General features: G+C 46.2%; 1 protein-coding gene across 1 annotated transcript in view; it reads left to right on the plus strand.

Moving 5' to 3' along the window:
• Positions 1 to 5,269: 5,269 nt before the first annotated feature.
• The window catches only part of LOC121270382 (leucine-rich repeat-containing protein 34-like), an 85,922-nt gene continuing 71,448 nt past the window's right edge, over positions 5,270 to 19,743 (plus strand). The window contains exons 1-3 of the mRNA XM_041175690.1: positions 5,270 to 5,323; positions 5,902 to 6,030; positions 11,800 to 11,895. Coding sequence (XP_041031624.1) covers positions 5,270 to 5,323; positions 5,902 to 6,030; positions 11,800 to 11,895 — 279 coding nt within the window. The remainder of the gene's footprint in view (positions 5,324 to 5,901; positions 6,031 to 11,799; positions 11,896 to 19,743) is intronic.

Raw genomic sequence — 19,743 nt, forward strand, 5'->3', positions numbered from 1 at the left:
GACCTCTCTGTCTCAATCTCTGGTGATAGACTGTCCACCAATATCCATTACAAACCCACCGACTCCCACAGCTATCTTGACTACAGCTCCTCACACCCTGCTTCCTGTAAGGACTCCATCCCATTCTCTCAATTCCTTCGCCTCCATCGCATCTGTTCCGATGATGCTACATTCAAAAACAGTTCCTCTGACATGTCCTCCTTCTTCCTTAACCGAGGTTTTCCACCCACGGTCGTTGACAGGGCCCTCAACCGTGTCCGGCCCATCTCCCGCGCATCCGCCCTCACGCCTTCTCCTCCCTCCCAGAAACATGATAGGGTCCCCCTTGTCCTCACTTATCACCCCACCAACCTCCGCATTCAAAGGATCATCCTCCGCCATTTCCGCCAACTCCAGCATGATGCCACCACCAAACACATCTTCCCTTCAACCCCCTTATCGGCATTCCATAGGAATCGCTCCATCCGGGACACCCTGGTCCACTCCTCCATCACCCCCTACTCCTCAACCCCCTCCTATGGCACCACCCCATGCCCACGCAAAAAATGCAACACCTGCCCCTTCACTTCCTCTCTCCTCACCGTCCAAGGACCCAAACACTCCTTTCAAGTGAAGCAGCATTTCACTTGCATTTCCCCCAACTTAGTCTACTGCATCCGTTGCTCCCAATGTGGTCTCCTCTACATTGGAGAGACCAAACGTAAACTGGGCGACCGCTTTGCAGAACACCTGCGGTCTGTCCGCAAGAATGACCCAAACCTCCCTGTCGCTTGCCATTTCAACACTCCACCCTGCTCTCTTGCCCACATGTCTGTCCTTGGCTTGCTGCATTGTTCCAGTGAAGCCCAACGCAAACTGGAGGAACAACACCTCATCTTCCAACTAGGGACTTTACAGCCTTCTGGACTGAATATTGAATTCAACAACTTTAGGTCGTAAGCTCCCTCCCCCATCCCCACCCACTTTCTGTTTCCCCCTTCCCTTTTTTTTTCCAATAAATTATAAAGATTTTCCTTTTCCCACCTATTTCCATTATATATAAAAAAAAACCCACTAGAGCTATACCTTGAGTACCCTACCATCCATTCTTAGTTAGCACATTCGTTTAGATAATATCACCAACTTTAATTTTAACACCTATGTGTTCTATTGTACTATTGTCGTTGACATCTTTTGATGATCTGCTTCTATCACTGCTTGTTTGTCCCTACAACCACACACCCCCACCCCCCCCTCCACCTCTTTGTCTCTCTATCTCTCCGCCCCCCAAACACACACCTTAAACCAGCTTATATTTCAACTCTTTCTTGGACTCGAACGCAAGTTCTGTCGAAGGGTCATGAGGACTCGAAACGTCAACTCTTTTCTTCTCCGCCGATGCTGCCAGACCTGCTGAGTTTTTCCAGGTAATTCTGTTTTTGTTCAGTGGGATTAGCTTGGGATTTATTCAGGGTTATATGGAATGAGCGAGGCAGTGGGATTAGTTTGGGATTGATACAGGGCTAACGGGGGAGAGAACGGGGAAGTGGGAGTAGTTTCGAATTTATACAGGGCTAAAGGGGGAGAGAGTTAGGCAGTGGGATTAGCTTGGGATTTATACAGGGCTAAAACGGGAGAGCGCAGGGCAGTGGGATTAGTTTGGGATTGATACAGGTCTAAAATGGGACAGAGCAGCGCACTGGGATTAGTTTGGGATTTATACAGTGCTAAGGGGGGAGACAGTTTGGCAGTGGGATTAGTTTGGGAGTTATACAGGGCTATGGGAGAGAGAGCGGGGCAGTGGTATTAATTTGGGGTTGATACAGGGCTATGGGGAGAGAGCAGGGCAGTGGGATTAGTTTGAGATTGATACAGGGCTAACAGAGGAAAGTGCAGGGCAATGGGATTAGTTTGGTATTGATACAGGGTTATGGGACAGAGCCTGGCTTTGGAATTTATTAGGGATTGATATAGGGCTATGGGGAGAGAGAGCAGGCCATTGGGATTATTTTGGGATTTATACGGGGCCACGGGTAGAGAGTGCAGCAGTGGGATTAGTTTGGGATTAATACAGGGTTAATGGGAGAGAGCGGGGCAGTGGGGTTTGTTTGGGGATTGATACAGGGCTATGGGGAGAGAGAGTTGCAGTGGAATTAGTTTGGGATTGATACAATGCTATGGGGAGAGAGCAGAGCAGTGAGATTAGTTTGGGATTGATACAGGCCCAAGGGGAGAGAGCAGAACAGTGGGATTGGTTTGGGATTGATACAGGGCTATGGGGAGAGAGCCGTGCAGTGAGATTAGTTTGGGATTGATACAGGATTATGCGGAGAGAGCAGGGCAGTGGGATTAGTTTGGGATTGATACAGGACAAAGGGGAGAGAGCGGGGCAGTGGGATTAGTTTGGGATTAGTATAGGACAATGGGGAGAGTGAGGCAGTGGGATTAGTTTGGGATTGATGCAGGACTATGGGGAGAGAGCAGGGCAGTGGGATTAGTTTGGGATTGATACAGGACAAAGGGGAGAGAGCGGGGCAGTGGGATTAGTTTGGAATTGATACAGGGCTAACGGGGGAGAAGGCAGGGCAATGGGATTAGTTAAAGGATGGATACAGGGCTATGGGGAGAGAGCGGGGCAGCGGGATTAGTTTGAGATAGATACAGGACAAAGGGGAGATGGAGAGGCAGTGGGATTAGTTTGGGATTTGTACAGGACTATTGGGAGAGAGCGGGGCAGTGGGATTAATTTGGGATTGATATAGGGCTAAGGGGATAGAGGGTGGGTCAGTGGGATTAGTTTGGGATTTATACAGGGCTAGTTGGGGAGAGAGTGGGACAGTGGCATTAGTTTGGCATTTAAACAAGGCTAACGGGGGAGAGAGTGGTACAGTGGGATTAGTTTGGGATTGATACAGGGCTAAGGGGGGAGAGAGTGGGGCTGTGGGTTGAGTTTGGGATCGATACAGGGATATGGGGAGAGTGCAGGGCAATGGGATTAGTTTGGGACTGAAACAGGGCTAAGGGGGCAGAGAGTGGGGCAGTGGAATAGTTTGGGATTTATACAGGGCTAAGAAGGGAGAGATCAGGGCATTGGGATTAGTTTGGGATTGACACCGGACTAAGGAGGGGCGATGGCTGGGCAGTGGGATTATTTTGGGGTTGATACAGAGCTAAGGGGGGAAGAGAACACAGCAGTGGGATTGGTTTGAGATTGATACAGGACCAAGGGGAGAGAGCAGGGTAGTGGGATTAGTTTGGGATTGATACGTGGCTAACGGGGAGAGAGTGTGTCAGTGGGATTAGTTTGGGATTGATACAGGACAAATTGGAGAGAGTGAAGCAGTGGGATTAGTTTGGGATTGATACAGGGCTATGGGGAGAGAGCAGAGCAGTGGGATTGGTTTGGGATTGATACAGGGCTATGGGGAGAGAGCAGAGCAGTGGGATTGGTTTGGGATTGATACAGGGCTATGGGGAGAGAGCAGAGCAGTGGGATTGGTTTGGGATTGATACAGGGCTATGGGGAGAGAGCAGAGCAGTGGGATTGGTTTGGGATTGATACAGGGCTATGGGGAGAGAGCAGAGCAGTGGGATTGGTTTGGGATTGATACAGGGCTATGGGGAGAGAACGGGGCAGTGGGATTAATTTGGGATTGATACAGGGCTATGGGGAGAGAGCAGAGCAGTGGGATTGGTTTGGGATTGATACAGGGCTATGGGGAGAGAGCAGAGCAGTGGGATTAGTTTGGGTTTGCTACAGGGTTAAGGGGGGAGAGAGTGGAACTGTGGGTTTAGTTTGGGATTGATGCAGGGATATGCGGAGAGAGTGGGGCAATGGAGTAGTTTGGGAGGGAGAGATCAGGGCAGTGGGATTAGTTCGGGATTGATACAGGACTAAGGGGGGGAGAGAGCAGGGCAGTGGGATAAGTTTGGGTATTATACAGAGCTGAGGGGGGAGAGAACACAGCTGTGGGATTAGTTTGAGATTGATACAGGGCTAACAGGGGAGAGGGCATGGCAGTGGGATTAGTTTGGTATTGGTACAGGGTTATGGGACAGAGCCTGGCTTTGAGATTTGTTAGGGATTGATACAGGGCTATGGGGAGAGAGCAGGCCATTGGGATTAGTTTGGGATTGATACAGAGCAATGTGAAGATTGCACAGCAGTGGGAGTAGTTTGTGATTGATACAGGGCTATGGGGAGAGAGCAGGCCATTGGGATTAGTTTGGGATTGATACAGAGCAATGTGAAGATTGCACAGCAGTGGGATTAGTTTGAGATTGATACAGGGCTAACAGGGGAGAGGGCATGGCAGTGGGATTAGTTTGGTATTGGTACAGGGTTATGGGACAGAGCCTGGCTTTGAGATTTGTTAGGGATTGATACAGGGCTATGGGGAGAGAGCAGGCCATTGGGATTAGTTTGGGATTGATACAGAGCAATGTGAAGATTGCACAGCAGTGGGAGTAGTTTGTGATTGATACAGGGCTATGGGGAGAGAGCAGAGCAGTGGGATTGGTTTGGTATTGATACAGGTTATGGGGAGAGAGCGGAGCAATGGGATTAATTTGGGATTAATACAAGACTAGAGGGGGAGAGCAGGGCAGTGGGATTAGGTTTGGATTGATACAGGGCTAAAGGGGGAGGGAGCAGGCAGTGGGATTAGTTTAGGATTGATACAAGGCTCTGGGGAGACATTGGGGCAGTGAGATTAATTTGGGGTTGATACAGGGCTCTGGGGAGAGGGTGGGGCAGCGGGATTAGTTTGGGATTGATACAGAGCAATATGAAGAGTGCATAGCAGTGGGATTAGTTTGGGACTGATACTGGGCTAAGGGGTGAGAAAGCAGGGCAGTGGGATTAGATTGGGGATTGATACAGGGCTATGTGGAGAGAGCAGGGCAGTGGGATTAGATTTGGATTGATCCAAGGATATGGGGAGAGCATGGGCAGTGGGATTAGTTTGGGACTTATACTCGGCTATGTGGAGAGAGCGGGGCATTGGGATTAGTTTGGGATTGATAGAGGGCTAACGGGCGAGAGAGCAGGGCAGTGAGATTAGTTTGGGATTGACACAAGGAAAAGGGGAGAGCATGGGGCAGTGGGATTTTTGAGACTGATATAACCAAAGTAGGGGTTTGAATCAGTTCATCCTGTGTTGTGAATATCTGTGTATTATTCTTCTTTGTGTGGGTGTGTCTGGTGACTCCCTGCTTATTGTTACCCTCTGGATATCACTTCTGAATCTTCACCCTCTAGGAAACCAGCACGTTTACTGATCTCATCCTGATGTGTAATGAGATTGGCCGCAATGGAGCTGAATGGTTGGCTAAAGGTTTGCAGGTGAGTATCTGAAATTCTCAGCCATCACACGATGGAACGGAACAAGTCCTGCTCTGAGAGCTCAACAGGCACTTTAAACTGACCGCAGACTGAGGCCTTGCACATGATAATAGATGTCGTACTCAAGCTGCTGCTGTCACAGGGGTCCTCTCTGACCCACCTGAAGCAGGGGTTAATGTCCAATGGAAATTTGTGTGAGAAGGACAGGCTAAGGCTGGTTTGGGTGTGATTTAACCTCCTGATGGGGTCAATATGCTACTGGACCTGGAGCCGGTGTGTTGGGATTTCTGTCTCTTTCCTTCTGCTTTGGCTTTTGGATTAACTGTTGCTGACAGGGTAGGGAGTGGGTAGGTATGAGGGTTTTCCTAACTAGGGAGGGGGTTTGAGCAGGTCCTGGATTGGGGGTTGTTTCAAATACGATTAAAGGTGATGATTATTTGTTGGAATTGGGGTTGCAGCTTGGGTTCTGAAGTTGCATTGTGGGAGATAAAAAGATTTGAGTTAAAATTCCTTTAACGAAACTTTATTTGCAAATTACAAGGACACAAACTCAATGTAAATAAAATCTTTTAATGCAGTTAAACAGAACACTGAAGACTCTGAAGATGACTGGAAATAAAATTGGCAATACAGGTGGAATGCACTTTGCAACAATGCTTCAACTAAACAAGACATTGGAATCACTAGATCTCGGTGACTGTGATGTGGTGAGTCGCTCAGTAAGATTCAGTAACACAAACCATTCACTATTGACTAACTATCAGCTGCTCAGGATCTCTGAGCCAAGTCATGGCACACGGATTGTGTGATCGAGGGGTTAATTGTGGAATCAGCCAGCGAAGCGAAAGCTGCAGAGAGGAGAGACCTGAGCCTCAGTACTCTCTATTCTGTACACATGTTATTGTGTGTCAGCATGTGTATGTCAGATTGTCAGTGCATATGTGTTAGTGTGTATGAGAGCATGTCAGTTTGCAGGTATGCCAGTGTGTCTCTGTGTCAGTGTGTGTTAATGTAGAAGTATGTACAGTTTTGTGAGCGTATATCAATGTGTGGGCACCTATAAGCATGAGTGCATGGACCAGTGTGTGCTTGTCTGTGTGTGAACTTGTGTTGGTTTGTGTGCATGCACAATTGTTTGTGTCAGTGCATGAGCATGTTAATGTGTGTTAGTGTCTACAAATTTGTGTGTTAGTGTGTGTATATGGCAGTTTGTGTTAGTGTGTATATATGGCTGTTTGTGCCCAGGTACCAGCATGTGCATACATCAGTTTGTATCTGAATATGCATTAGTGTGTATTCATATGTGTGTCTTGTGTGTGGGCCTGTGTGCCAGTGTGTATATACAAGTCAGTGTGTGTACATGCCAGTGTTTGTACATGTCGTTGTGTGCATGTGTCAGTGATGTGGGTGTCAGTGTTTGTGCATGTCAGTGTGTGTATTTATGTGTGTCAGTGTGTTTGTGTGTGTTTCAGTGTGTATCTATGTGTATCTGTCAGTGTGTGTATTTGTGTGTGTTTCAGTGTGTATCTGTCTGTATCTGTCAGTGTGTGTATTTGTGTGTGTCAGTGTATTTGTGTGTGTTTCTGTGTGTATCTGTGCATGTGTCAGTATACGCTGCTGCTACTGCGCATTGGTGGTGGAGGGAGTGAATGTTTGTGGATGGCGTTCCAATAAAGCAGACTGCTTTGTCCTGGATGGTGTCCAGCTTCTTCAGTATTGTGGGAGCTGCACTCATCCAGGCAAGTGGGGAGTGTTCCATCACTTCCTGACTTGTGCCTTGTAGATGGTGGACAGGCTTTGGGGAGTCAGGAAGTGAGTCACTCATAGCAGGATTCCCAGCCTCTGACCTGCTCTTGTAGCCACAGTATTTATGTGGCTAGTCCAGTTCAGTTCCTGGATGTTGATGGTGGGGGGTTTCAGTGATGGTAATGCCATTGAACATCAAGGGGCTATGGTTGGATTCTCTATTGTTGGAGATGGTCATTGCCTGGCACTTGTGTGGCACGAATGTTACTTGCCACTTGTCAGTCCAAGCCTCGATATTGTCCAGGTCTTGCTACATTTGGACATGGACTGCTTCAGTATCTGAGGAGTTGCAAATGATGCTGAACATTGTGCAATCATCAGCGAACATCCCCACTTCTGACCTTATGATGGAAGGAAGGCCATTGATGAAGCAGCTGAAGATGGTTGGGCCGAGGACACTACCCTGAGGAACTCCTGCAGTGATGTCCTGGAGCTGAAGTGACCGACCTCCAACAACCACAACCATCTTCCTTTGTGCTGGGTATGATTCCAGCTGGCGGAGAGTTTTCCCCTGATTCCCATTGACTGCAGTTTTGCTAGGGCTCCTTGATGCCACACTCGGTCAAATTCTGCCTTGATGTCAAGGGCTGTCACTCTCACCTCACCTCGGGAGTTCAGCTCTTTTGTCCATGTTTGAACCAAGACTATAACGAGGTCAGGAGCTGAGTGACCTTGGCGGAACCCAAACTGGGCTTCAGTGAACAGGTTATTGCTAATCAAGTGCCGCTTGTTGGAAGGGGTCACTGTTGACCCCTTCCATTACTTTGCTGATGATCAAGAGTAGACTGATGGGGCGGTAATTGGCCGGGTTGGATTTGTCCTGCTTTTTGTGTACAGGACATACCTGGGTAATTTTCCACATAGCTGGGTAGATGCCAGTGTTGTAGCTGTACTGGAACAGCTTGACTAGGGGCGTGGCAAGTTCTGGAGCACAAGTCTTCAGTACTATTGCCGGAATATTGTCAGGGCCCAGAGCCTTTGCAGTATCCAGTGCCTTCAGCCGTTTCTGGATATCACATGGAGTGAATCGAATTGGCTCAAGACTGGCATCTGTGATGCTGGGGACCTCCACAGGAGGCAAGATGGATCATTCACTCAACACTTCCAACTGAAGATTGTTGCGAATGCCTTAGCTTTTGCACTGATGTGCTGGGCTCCTTATCATTGAGGATGGGGATATTTGTGGAGCCTCCTCCTCCAGTGAGTTGTTTAATTGTCCACCACCATTCACGACTGGATGTGGCAGGACTGCAGAGTTTAGATCTGGTCTGTTGGTTGTGGGATCGTTTATCTTTGTCTATCACTTGCTGCTTATGCTTATGCATGCAAGTAGTCCTGTGTTGTAGCTTCACCAGGTTGACACCTCATTTTTAGGTATGCCTGGTGCTGCTCCTGGCATGCCCTCCTGCACTCTTCATTGAACCAGGGTTGATCCCCTGGCTTGATGGTAATGGTAGAGGGGGGGATATGCTGGGCCATGAGGTTACAGATTGTGTTCGAGTACAATTCTGCTGCTGCTGATGGCCCACAGTGCCTCATGGATGCCCAGTCTTGAGTTGCTAGATCTGTTTGAAGTCTATCCCATTTAGCATGGTGGTAGAGCCACACAACATGATAGAGGGTATCCTCAATGTGAAGGTGGGACCTCCCCTCCACAATGACTGTGCAGTGGTCACTCCCACCGATACTGTCATGGACAGATACATCTCCAATAGATAGATTGATGAGGATGAGGTCAAATATGTTTTTCCCTCTTGCTTGTTCCCTCACCACCTGCCACAGACTCAGTCTAGCAGTTATGTCCTTTAGCAGTGGTGCTACTGAGCCACTTTTGGTGATGGACATTGAAGTCCCCCACCCAGAGTACATTCTGCACCCTTGCCACCCTCAGTGATGGTGATGTTCAACATGGAGGAGCACTGATTCATCAGCTGAGGAAGGGAAGTATGTGGTAATCAGCAGGAGGTTTCCTTGCCCATGATTGACCTGATTCTCTGGGACTTCATGGGGTCCGAAGTCGGTGTTGATGACCCCCAGTGCAACTCCCTCCGACTGTATACTACCTCTGCTGGGTCTGTCCAGCCAGTGGGACAGGATTTGCCAAGGATGGTGATGGTGGAGTCTGGGACGTTGTCTGTAAGGTATGATTCCGTGAGGATGACTATGTCTGGCTGTTGCTTGAATGGTCTGTGAGACGGCTCTCCCAATTTTGACACTAGCTCCCAGATGTTAGTAAGGAGGAGTTTGCAGGGTCAATAGGGCTGAGTTTGCAGTTGTTGTTTCCGGTGCCTGGGTTGGTGCCGGGTGGTCTGTCTGGTTTCATTTCATTTTTGTGTCTTTGAGGCGGTTCGTTACTGAGTGGCTTGCTGGGCCATTTCAACCACGTTGCTGTGGGCCTGGAGTCACATGTAGACCAGACCAGGTAAGGAAGACAAATTTCACAGAATCACAGAGTGCAGAAGAGGCCCTTCGGCCCATCAAGTCTGCACCGACACATGAGAAACACCTGACCTGCCTACCTAATCCTATTTACCAGCACTTGGCCCATAGTCTTGAATGTTATGACGTGCCAAGTGCTCATCCAGGTACTTTTTAAAGGATGTGAGGCAACCCGCCTCCACCACCCTCCCAGGCAGCACATTCCAGACCATCACCACCCTCTGGGTAAAAATGTTTTTCTTCACATCCCCCCCTAAACCTCCTGCCCCTCACCTTGAACTTATGTCCCCTTGTGGCTGACCCTTCAACTAAGGAGAACAACTGTTCCCTATCGACCCTGTCCATGCCCCTCATAATCTTGTACACCTCAATCAGGTCATCCCTCAGTGTTCTCTGATCCAACGAAAACAACCCAAATCTATCCAACTTCTCTTCGTAACTTCAATGTTTCATCCCAGACAACATCCTGGTGAATCTCCTCTGCACCCCCTCCAGTGCAATCACATTCTTCCTACAATGTGGCGACCAGAACTGCACACAGTACTCCAGCTGTGGCCTCACCAAGGTTCTATACAACTCCAACATGACCTCCCTACTTTTGTAATCTATGCCTCGACTGATAAAGGCAAGTGTCCCATATTCCTTTTTCACCACCCCACTAACATGCCCCTCTGCCTTCAGAGATCTATGGACACACACGCCAAGGTCCCTTTGTTCCTCAGAACTTCCTGGTGTCATGCCGTTCATTGAATATTTGTTGTGGAAAAACGAAGTGTACACTCAGACCCTGGAGGCTTGTCTAGGAAGTCTTTATTAAAATCATGATATCCCGGAGAGCCTAGTCGCATACAATGGAGCGAACCAGTCTCTCACTAACACCTCTTTACACACATAGATATAGCAAAAGGTTCGTGACAGAAACTTGGGCAATTACAATAGTTTCAAATGGCTTCAAAGGATAATGATCAGTGTTAGTGATTTAACGATTAGACAGGACAATGTCAATGGTTTAGCAAATAGACAGGACAATGTCGATGGTTCAGCAAATAGATAGTGTTAATGGCTACATATCTTGGGCAATGCACACACAATAGTTTGTTTTCATCTTGGATTTTGCAATCGTATCTGACACCCGGAGCCCCTTAGTCTGGGAAGGTAGCACCGGCCCTTTGATTTGCTAATTTATGTGCTGGCTGCGTGACTGTTTGGGGACATTCTACAGTAATTTCATTATACATGGATTTTAATTTCCTTTCCCAATTATACATGTATTTTATTTCATTCACAATTATACATGTATTTTATTCCTCCACAATACTTGCTTGTCGAATTACTCCTTCCAAAGTGTATCACCTCACACTTTTCAGGGTTAAATTCCACCTGCCAGTTATCTGCCCATTTGACCATCCCGTCTATATCTTCCTGTAGCCCAAGACACTCAACCTCACTGCTAACCATCCGGCCAATCTTTGTGTCATCTGCAAATTTACTAATCCTTCTCCCACATAAGTCATCTATGTCGTTTATGTAAATGACGAATAATAGGGGACCCAGCACAGTGGCTTCCAGTCACTAAAGCATCCTTCTGTCATTACTCTCTGTCTCCTACAACTAAGCCAATTTTGAATCCACCTTATCAAATTACCCTGTATCCCATGTGCATTTGCCTTCTTTATAAATTTCCTATGTGGGACCTTGTCAAAGGCTTTGCTGAAATCCATATAAACTACATCAACTGCACCACCCTCATCTACACACCTGGTCACCCCCTCAAAACATTCAATCACATTTGTTGGGTATGACATCAGATGGGGTTTTGCAACAATCAACAATGGTTTTTATTGGACTTTTAATTCCAGATTTTTATTGAATTCAAATTCAACCATCTGCTGTGCTGGGATTTGAACCTGGCCTCCAGATCATCATATGGGTCTCTGGATTAATAATCTAGCAACAATACCATTACACCATCTACACCCTGTATTTTTCTATAATTTTCTCTCCTACTATTTCCAACCTGTATCTGTCTCATTATTGTGCCCTTCTCATTGAAATGTTGAGATTTTAAGTTACGTTAAAACTGTTAGGTAAATGTTTTATCATAAAAGCCATCCATCTTTGAAGCTGGTTCAAGTCTTTTTTCCTCTTCTCAGTTGAAGTTGCACTATCTGCAGGATAGCGTTGTTATTTCTGGTGTAGAATTGATGATTCTTTTTGTTCTGTGTTTTCAGGGAATTCAAAGCTTGATTGCTTTCGCAACGGTTTTAAACAACAACAAGACTCTCAAAGCCATTGATGTTGGTCGACCTATCCTTTACACTATTCAGGTACAGTGTGGCGTCACTCAGTGAGGAAATCTGTCTTCTTAGCCACTTTTCCTGTAGGGTTTTTATTCCTTATGGGAATGTATACTTGTCATAAATTATAAATTAATTCTTTCAATGTTTGCCATTATTTATCTATCATTATATATTTTAAGCTAGTTCCCCAATCTACCTCAGCCATTTCACACAAATAGTTTGCTTTGTTCAGATTTAATACCTTTGTTTCAGACTTAAATAAATTATTTTCAAACTCAACATTAAATATGATGACATTATGATCACTCTTTCCTAGAGGCTCTTTTACTATAAGGTATTAACTATTTCTCATTGCACAATGTAAGAACTCAAATAGCATACCCCATAGTTATTCAAAAAGTGCATAATGATAAGCCCAACAACTACAGGTTAATCAGTTTAATCTCAGTGGTGAGAAGCTTCTAGAAACAATAATTCAGGACAAAATTACTGGTCACTTGGGCAAATGAGGATTAATTAAGAAAATCCAGCATGGAGTTTTTTCAGAGCAAATTGTGTTTAATTAACTTGCTTGAGTTTATATATGAAGTAACAAAAAGGATTGATGAGGGTAATCCTGTTCATGTGGTGTACATGGGCTTCTAAAAGGCATTTGATAAAGTGCCATACAACAGACTTGTGAACAAAGTTAGGGCTAATGGAATAAAAAGGACAGTAGAAACATGGATATGAAATTGGTTGCGTGACAGGAAACAGAGGGTAGTGGTTAAATGTTGTTTTTCAGACTGGAGCAATGTTTATAGGGGATTTGCCCAGGGGTCAGTGTTCTTCCTGATATATATTAATGACCTAGACCTTGGTGTACAGGGCACAATTTCAAAATTTGCAGATGATACAAAATGTGGAAGTGTTGTGAACCGTGAGGAGGATAGTGTAGAACTTCAAAAGGTCATAAACAGGTTGGTGCAATGGGCAGACCACTAAAAGTTGAAATTTAATGCAAAGAAGCACATAGTGATTCACTTTGGTAGGAAGAGCATTGAGAGGCAATATAAAATAAAGAGCACAATTCTGAAAGGGGTGTAGGAACAGAGGGACCTGTGGGAATATGCAATTCAATTATTGAAGGCAAAACAGGTTGAGAGCACGGAGCATAGGCCTGAATTTTCGCTCCCGAATTCCTGGCTCCATGAACTGGACTCCTGGAAAATAGCCCCGGAAGTTTCGATTTTCATTCGGGGGAGGAGAGTGGGGTGTAACAGGATTCAGGCCCACTGTCCTCGGTAACAGTTTGGAGGCAGCACAGGGTCTCCCAGGTGCAGAGACGGGGTAGGCATAAGGCTGACCTCGGTGACCTTGCACTTTGCTCCAGTTACAAAATCCCCCCCAAAAAACAGTCCTCACCTGTCACACCCCCTCACCCCACACACTCCCCATGCCTAATTCATGCCAACCCATGCCACCTCATGCCCCCACCCTCACCCTGTGGCCCCTCATACCCTCCATGACAACCTATGTTACTCCACCAATCTCCCATAGGCCTTTTAGCACCATGCCAACTTAGTGCCAACTCATGCCAACCCATGGTCCCCCAACTACTACCCTTTTACCTGACACCCTCCATGCCAATTCACCCAGTATCCACCATGGGCAGACCTGAAGACCTATGCTGAGAGGAAATAAAATAAAGTTTTGTGTCTATTCATGAATTCGCTAATTACAAAGAATCTCACTGATAAAAACCCACTCAGTAATGTTTAAATTCCTTAAACCACTTAATCCCTTACAACAACAAACATTTGTTTCCATAGTCCGACTTCAAAGATTTTATAAGCACTTGGAGCTGCCAATCAAATTGTGAACTGACAAGCACCCCACTGTGATAATGATAAGTTGTGAAATCAATCATGCAGTACTAATCCTTTAATGAAAACCCTTAGGCTTATGTTACAGGTAGAGTGAAATTGCAAGCACTGATTTTTTTAACAGAAAGTTTTTCAAATATTTAAAAGGAAAGAGATTTAAATGCCTTGACAGCTTGACAAATCCCTTGACAGTTCCACTGAGCTGACAGTTCCAATGAGTTTATCCACTTTTTTTATGCACACTCATGTCAACTTTTAATATCCCAAAGGAAACTTGACCTCTCCCAAAAGACACATTACCTCTCCCAAAGGGCATCCCACCTCTCCCAAAGGTGTTCTGGGACTATATCCAAAAGGGTACTCTACCTTTCCAAAGAACTCTGCTAAGCTTAGACCCTCTCCTGATTGATTTAAAGTTTACAAGTCATGCATTGGATATCAGACCAATGAAAATTGGATCTGAAATTGCCTCTGTGAACCATGGATTTGCAAAGTCCAACCTGCCTGCACTCCCCTCCCCTCTTACAGATTTGGGCCTCCAGTGCCATTTTCCCTAAGCTGGAGAGCCCCTCCATCTGTGCAAAAATTCAGGACATGGAGAACAAAAGCAAGAAAGTTATGTTAAACCTGTATAAAACTCAGGTTCGGCCTCAACTGGAGCATTGCATTCGGTTCTGGACACCACACTTTAGGAAAGATGTGAAGGGGTCTGGGGATCAGGCAGGAGAGCAGAGTTGAAGCCATAATCATTTTTGAATAGATGAGCCATATGGTTGACTGCTCCTATTCATGTGTTATTTTGTAACAAGACCTTTAACGTAGCCATATTTTAATCTTATAAAAGGAATAGTTGAAGAATTAGCAACAATACCCTGTATTGGGTACTGATCAGCCCACTTTGGTCTTAAAGGGACATTGCACAAAAGAAAATATAGTTTTTTTTCCCAGCATGTAGGTCATCACAATATTGAAGACCTAAATTTGGGTGTGCAGGGCCAAGTTTCAAAATTTAAGAATGACACAAAACTTAAAAGTATTGTGAACTATGAAGAGGATAGTGATAAACTTCAAGAGGACGTAGACAGGTGGTGAAGAGGTGAACAAATGGCAAATGAAATTTAATGAAGTGAATCATTTTGGTAGGAAGAATGAGAACAGGCAGTATAAAATAAAGGACACAATTCTAAAAGGGGTGTAGGAACAGAGTAACCGGGGCGTATATGTCCACAAATCATTCAAAGTGGCAAGGCAGGTTGAGAAAGTGGTTAATAATACTGACTAGATCCTGGGCTTTATAAATAGAGGCATAGCGTAAGAAAGTAAGAAAGTTAGATGAACGTCTAAAACACTGGGCCAATCTCAACCAGAGTGCTGTGTCCAATTCTGGACAGCTCATTTTAGGAGAGATATGAAGGCGAGAGTGCAGAAAATATTTGTGAGACTGGTTCCAGGGATGAGTGACTTCAGTTATCTGGATAGGTTGGAGAGGTTGGGACTGTTCTCTTACAGAAAAGAAGGTTGAGAGGAGAATATAAGAACTAGGAGCAGGAGTAGGCAATTCAGCCCCTCGAGCATGCCCCACAATTCATTACGATCATGGCTGATCTCATTTTGGCCTCAACTCCAATTTCCCGCCCTCTCCCCATAACCTTTCAACCCATTACTAATTAAAAATCTGTCTATCTCCTCCTTAAATTTATTCAACGTCCGGCATCCACTGCATTCTGAGGTAGTGAATTCCACAGATTCATGACCCTTTGAGAAAAGTAATTCCTCCTCATCTCTGATTTAAATCTACCACCCCTTAGCCTAAACCTATGGCCTCTCATTCTAAAATACCCCACAAGGAGAAACAGCCGCTCCACGTCTACTTTGTCTATCCCCTTTAGCATTTTATATACCTCAATTAGATCTCTTATCCTTCTAAACTCTAATGAGTATAGGCCTAAACTGCTCAATCTCTCCTCATAAGACAAGCCCCGCATCTCTGGAATAAATTCAGTGAGCCTCCTCTGAATCTCCTCCAATGCAACTACATCCTTCCTCACATAAGAGGACCAAAACTGTGCACAGTACTCCAGGTGTCGTCTCACCGATGCCTTGTACACTTGCAACAGCGCTTCCCTATTTTTATACTCTATTCCTTTAGAAATAAATGCCAAAATTCCATTTGCCTTCCTTTTTACCTGCTGAACCTGCAAACTAGCTTTCAGCAATTCATGCACGAGGACACCCAGATCCCTCTGCACTGAAGCATTCTGAAGTTTCTCTCCATTTAAATAATAAGTCGCCTTTTTATTCTTCTGACCAAAATGGATAACCTCACACTTATCCATGTTAAACTCCATCTGCCAAATTTTGGCCCATTCACCTAACCTGTCCATATTCATTTGTAAATTTCTTATTTTTTCCTTGCAACTTACTTTCCCACCTATTTTGGTGTCATCTGCAAATTTAGCTATCGTACCTTCTATCCCTGAATCCAAGTCATTAATATAGATTGTAAATAGTTGGGGCCCAAGGACCGAACCCTGTGGCACCCCACTAGTTACAGCTTGCCATCCAGAAAAAGAACCATTTATCCTTTTTATTATTTATTATTTATAAAAGGACATTTGATAAGGTGTTCAAAATCATCGGTGGGGGAGCGGGGCGGGGGCATGCGGGAGGGGTTTGGGTGGATATAGTAGGTAGGGAGAAACTCTTCCCATTAACAGAAGGATGGAAACCAGGGAGCACTGATTTAAGGTGAGTGCCAAAGAGATTTGGAGGGAAGGAGAAGTCCAACTTCATGTTGAGTTACTGAGATATACATTGTACTGTAAATAAATAATGATGATTTTTACAAACTACTACTAAGTAGCTTTCTTAGGGAAATAGACAAACCCTGAAGAACCCGAAAAGAAAACAAAACATTTAGTATCACTGTTGACTAATTGATTAAGTACTTAAGGACATATCTTGCAGCTTGGACCTGCAGCGGGTGGTGAGAGAACCAACGTGAGGGAAAATAGATTTTTCTTTTCCCACCTATTTCCATTATTTTTAAATATTTTTAAATCTTTTATGCGCCCCCCACCCCGACTTGAGCTATACCTTGAGTGCCCTACCATCCTTAATTAGCACATTCGTTTAGATAGTATCACCAACTTTAACACCTATGTGTTCTTTTGTTCTGTTGTTTGTGACATCTTTTGATGATCTGCTTCTATTACTGCTTGTTTGTCCCTACAGCCACACCAACCCCCTCCACTTCTCTCTCCCTCCCGCCCCCAAACCTCCCACACCACCACCCCCCCCACCACCCCCCCCCAACTCCCCGCCACACACACACCTTAAACCAGCTTATATTTCACCCCTTTCTTGGACTCATTCAAGTTCTGTCGAAGGGTCATGAGGACTCGAAACGTCAACTCTTTTCTTCTCCACCGATGCTGCCAGACCTGCTGAGTTTTTCCAGGTAATTCTGTTTTTGTTTTGGATTTCCAGCATCCGCAGTTTTTTTGTTTTTATCTCTGTGTTTAATTGACTGCCACTGCTCTTCAAGAAATGCTTAGCTCCTTGAAGAAGTTCTGTTCATCTCTGCGACAAGATTTCCGTATCTCTCTTTTGCCTTGCTCACCTTCATTGCTTTCCATTTCTCTCCTGGTGTTTGACAAGGTGTTTACTAAAACCCGCTTTCACAGCCATATCTCCTTTCTCAGTGACTGTCTCCATCTCCGACTTACCCTACGTGGATTTCAACTGAAATTCCACCCCTCATGCTTCGAACCCACCCAGGATTACAGGTATCTCCGGGACATAAAACGTTTCTCGGACTGCTGTTCCCGTCACATTCTGAAATCCACACTCAGTGCCATGCGCCGCCATATGAACACACTCGACCTCTCCCTCCAGCAACAACGCTGTACCCTTTTTCAAAGCTGCGCATGCCCCCAGTTTCATTTTACTCTTCGGCTCATCCGACGCCTCAACAAGAAACTTTTTCTCTTTCTCTCAAGTGCTAAGGAACGCAAGCTCCAACAACTCATCGACACCAACACCCATCTAGGACCCTCCACCCCTGCCTGTCCCTCCGTCCCCACCCCATCTTCCAATCCCAGCCCCAGCCGTGTATTCACTATACCCCCTGACCTTCCCCTCTCCGATGCTGAACGTTCAGTGCTCAGCAAAGGACTTAGTTTCATATCCTTACGCCCTCAGCTCAATGAATTTCGGGCTCGGCACGATGCTGAACTCTTCTTCCGCTGTCCTCGTCTCCGGGCTCACTTCTTTGGGCAGGAGTACTCTCCCCGTTCAACGGATCCTTTCACCCACCTCCAATATTCTCCCTCCATCTGGACCCCTCCCTCTGGATTCTTACCTTCTCTTGATCTTTTCATTGAGAACTGTCGGCGCGACATTAGTCGTCTCAATTTCTCTGCTCCTCTCACCCATTCTAATCTTTCTCTCTCTGAACTTACTGCACTCCATTCTCTCAGGTCCAACCCTGACATTGTCATCAAACCCACTGACAAGGGTGGTGCTGTTGTTGTCTGGCGCACTGACCTCTACTTTGCGGAGGCTGAGCGTCAACTCGCAGACACTTCCTCCTACCTCTCCCTGGACCATGACCCCACCACTGAACATCAAGCCATTGTTTCCAGGACTGTCACTGACCTCATCTCCTCTGGGGATCTCCCTCCCACAGCTTCCAACCTGATAGTTGCCCAACCTCGGACGGCCCGCTTCTATCTCCTACCCAAAATCCACAAACAGAACTGCCCCGGTAGACCGATCGTCTCAGCTTGCTCCTGCCCCACAGAACTCATTTCTCGTTATCTTGACTCCCTTCTCTCTCCCCTTGTCCAGTCCCTTCCCACCTACATCCGTGATTCCTCTGACACCTTACGTCACATCAACAATTTCCAGCTCCCTGGCCCCAACCGCTTCCTCTTCACCATGGACGTCCAATCCCTCTACACCTCCATCCCCCACCAGGATGGTCTGAGGGCCCTTAGCTTCTTCCTCGAACAGAGGCCCGAACAATCCCCATCCACCACTACTCTCCTCCGTCTGGCTGAACTTGTTCTCACACTGAACAATTTCTCCTTCAACTCTTCTCACTTCCTCCAAATAAAAGGTGTGGCTATGGGTACCCGCATGGGCCCCAGCTATGCCTGTCTCTTTATGGGGTATGTGGAACATTCCTTGTTGCAGTCCTACTCCGGCCCCCTTCCACAACTCTTTCTCCGGTACATCGATGATTACTTCGGTGCTGCTTCATGCTCTCGTCGGGACTTGGAAAAATTTATTAATTTTGTTTCCAATCTCCACCCCTCCATCATTTTCAAATGGTCCATCTCTGACACTTCCCTTCCCTTCCTTGACCTCACTGTCTCAATCTCTGGTGATAGACTGTCCACCAATATCCATTACAAGCCTACCGACTCCCACAGCTACCTTGACTACAGCTCCTCACACCCCGCTTCCTGTAAGGACTCCATCCCATTCTCTCAGTTCCTTCGCCTCCGTCGCATCTGTTCTGATGATGCTACATTCAAAAACAGTTCCTCTGACATGTCCTCCTTCTTCCTTAACCGAGATTTTCCACCCACGGTCGTTGACAGGGCCCTCAACCGTGTCCGGCCCATCTCCCGCGCATCCACCCTCACGCCTTCTCCTCCCTCCCAGAAACATGATAGGGTCCCCCTTGTCCTCACTTATCACCCCACCAGCCTCCGCATTCAAAGGATCATCCTCCGCCATTTCCGCCAACTCCAGCATGATGCCACCACCAAACACATCTTCCCTTCACCCCCTCTGTCGGCATTCCGTAGGGATCATTCCCTCCGGGACACCCTGGTCCACTCCTCCATCACCCCCTACTCCTCAACCCCCTCCTATGGCACCACCCCATGCCCACGCAAAAGATGTAACACCTGCCCCTTCGCTTCCTCTCTCCTCACCGTCCAAGGGCCCAAACACTCCTTTCAAGTGAAGCAACATTTCACTTGCATTTCCCCCAACT

Source organism: Carcharodon carcharias, chromosome 2, assembly GCF_017639515.1.
Source record: "Carcharodon carcharias isolate sCarCar2 chromosome 2, sCarCar2.pri, whole genome shotgun sequence".
Classification (NCBI taxonomy): Eukaryota; Metazoa; Chordata; class Chondrichthyes; order Lamniformes; family Lamnidae; genus Carcharodon; species Carcharodon carcharias.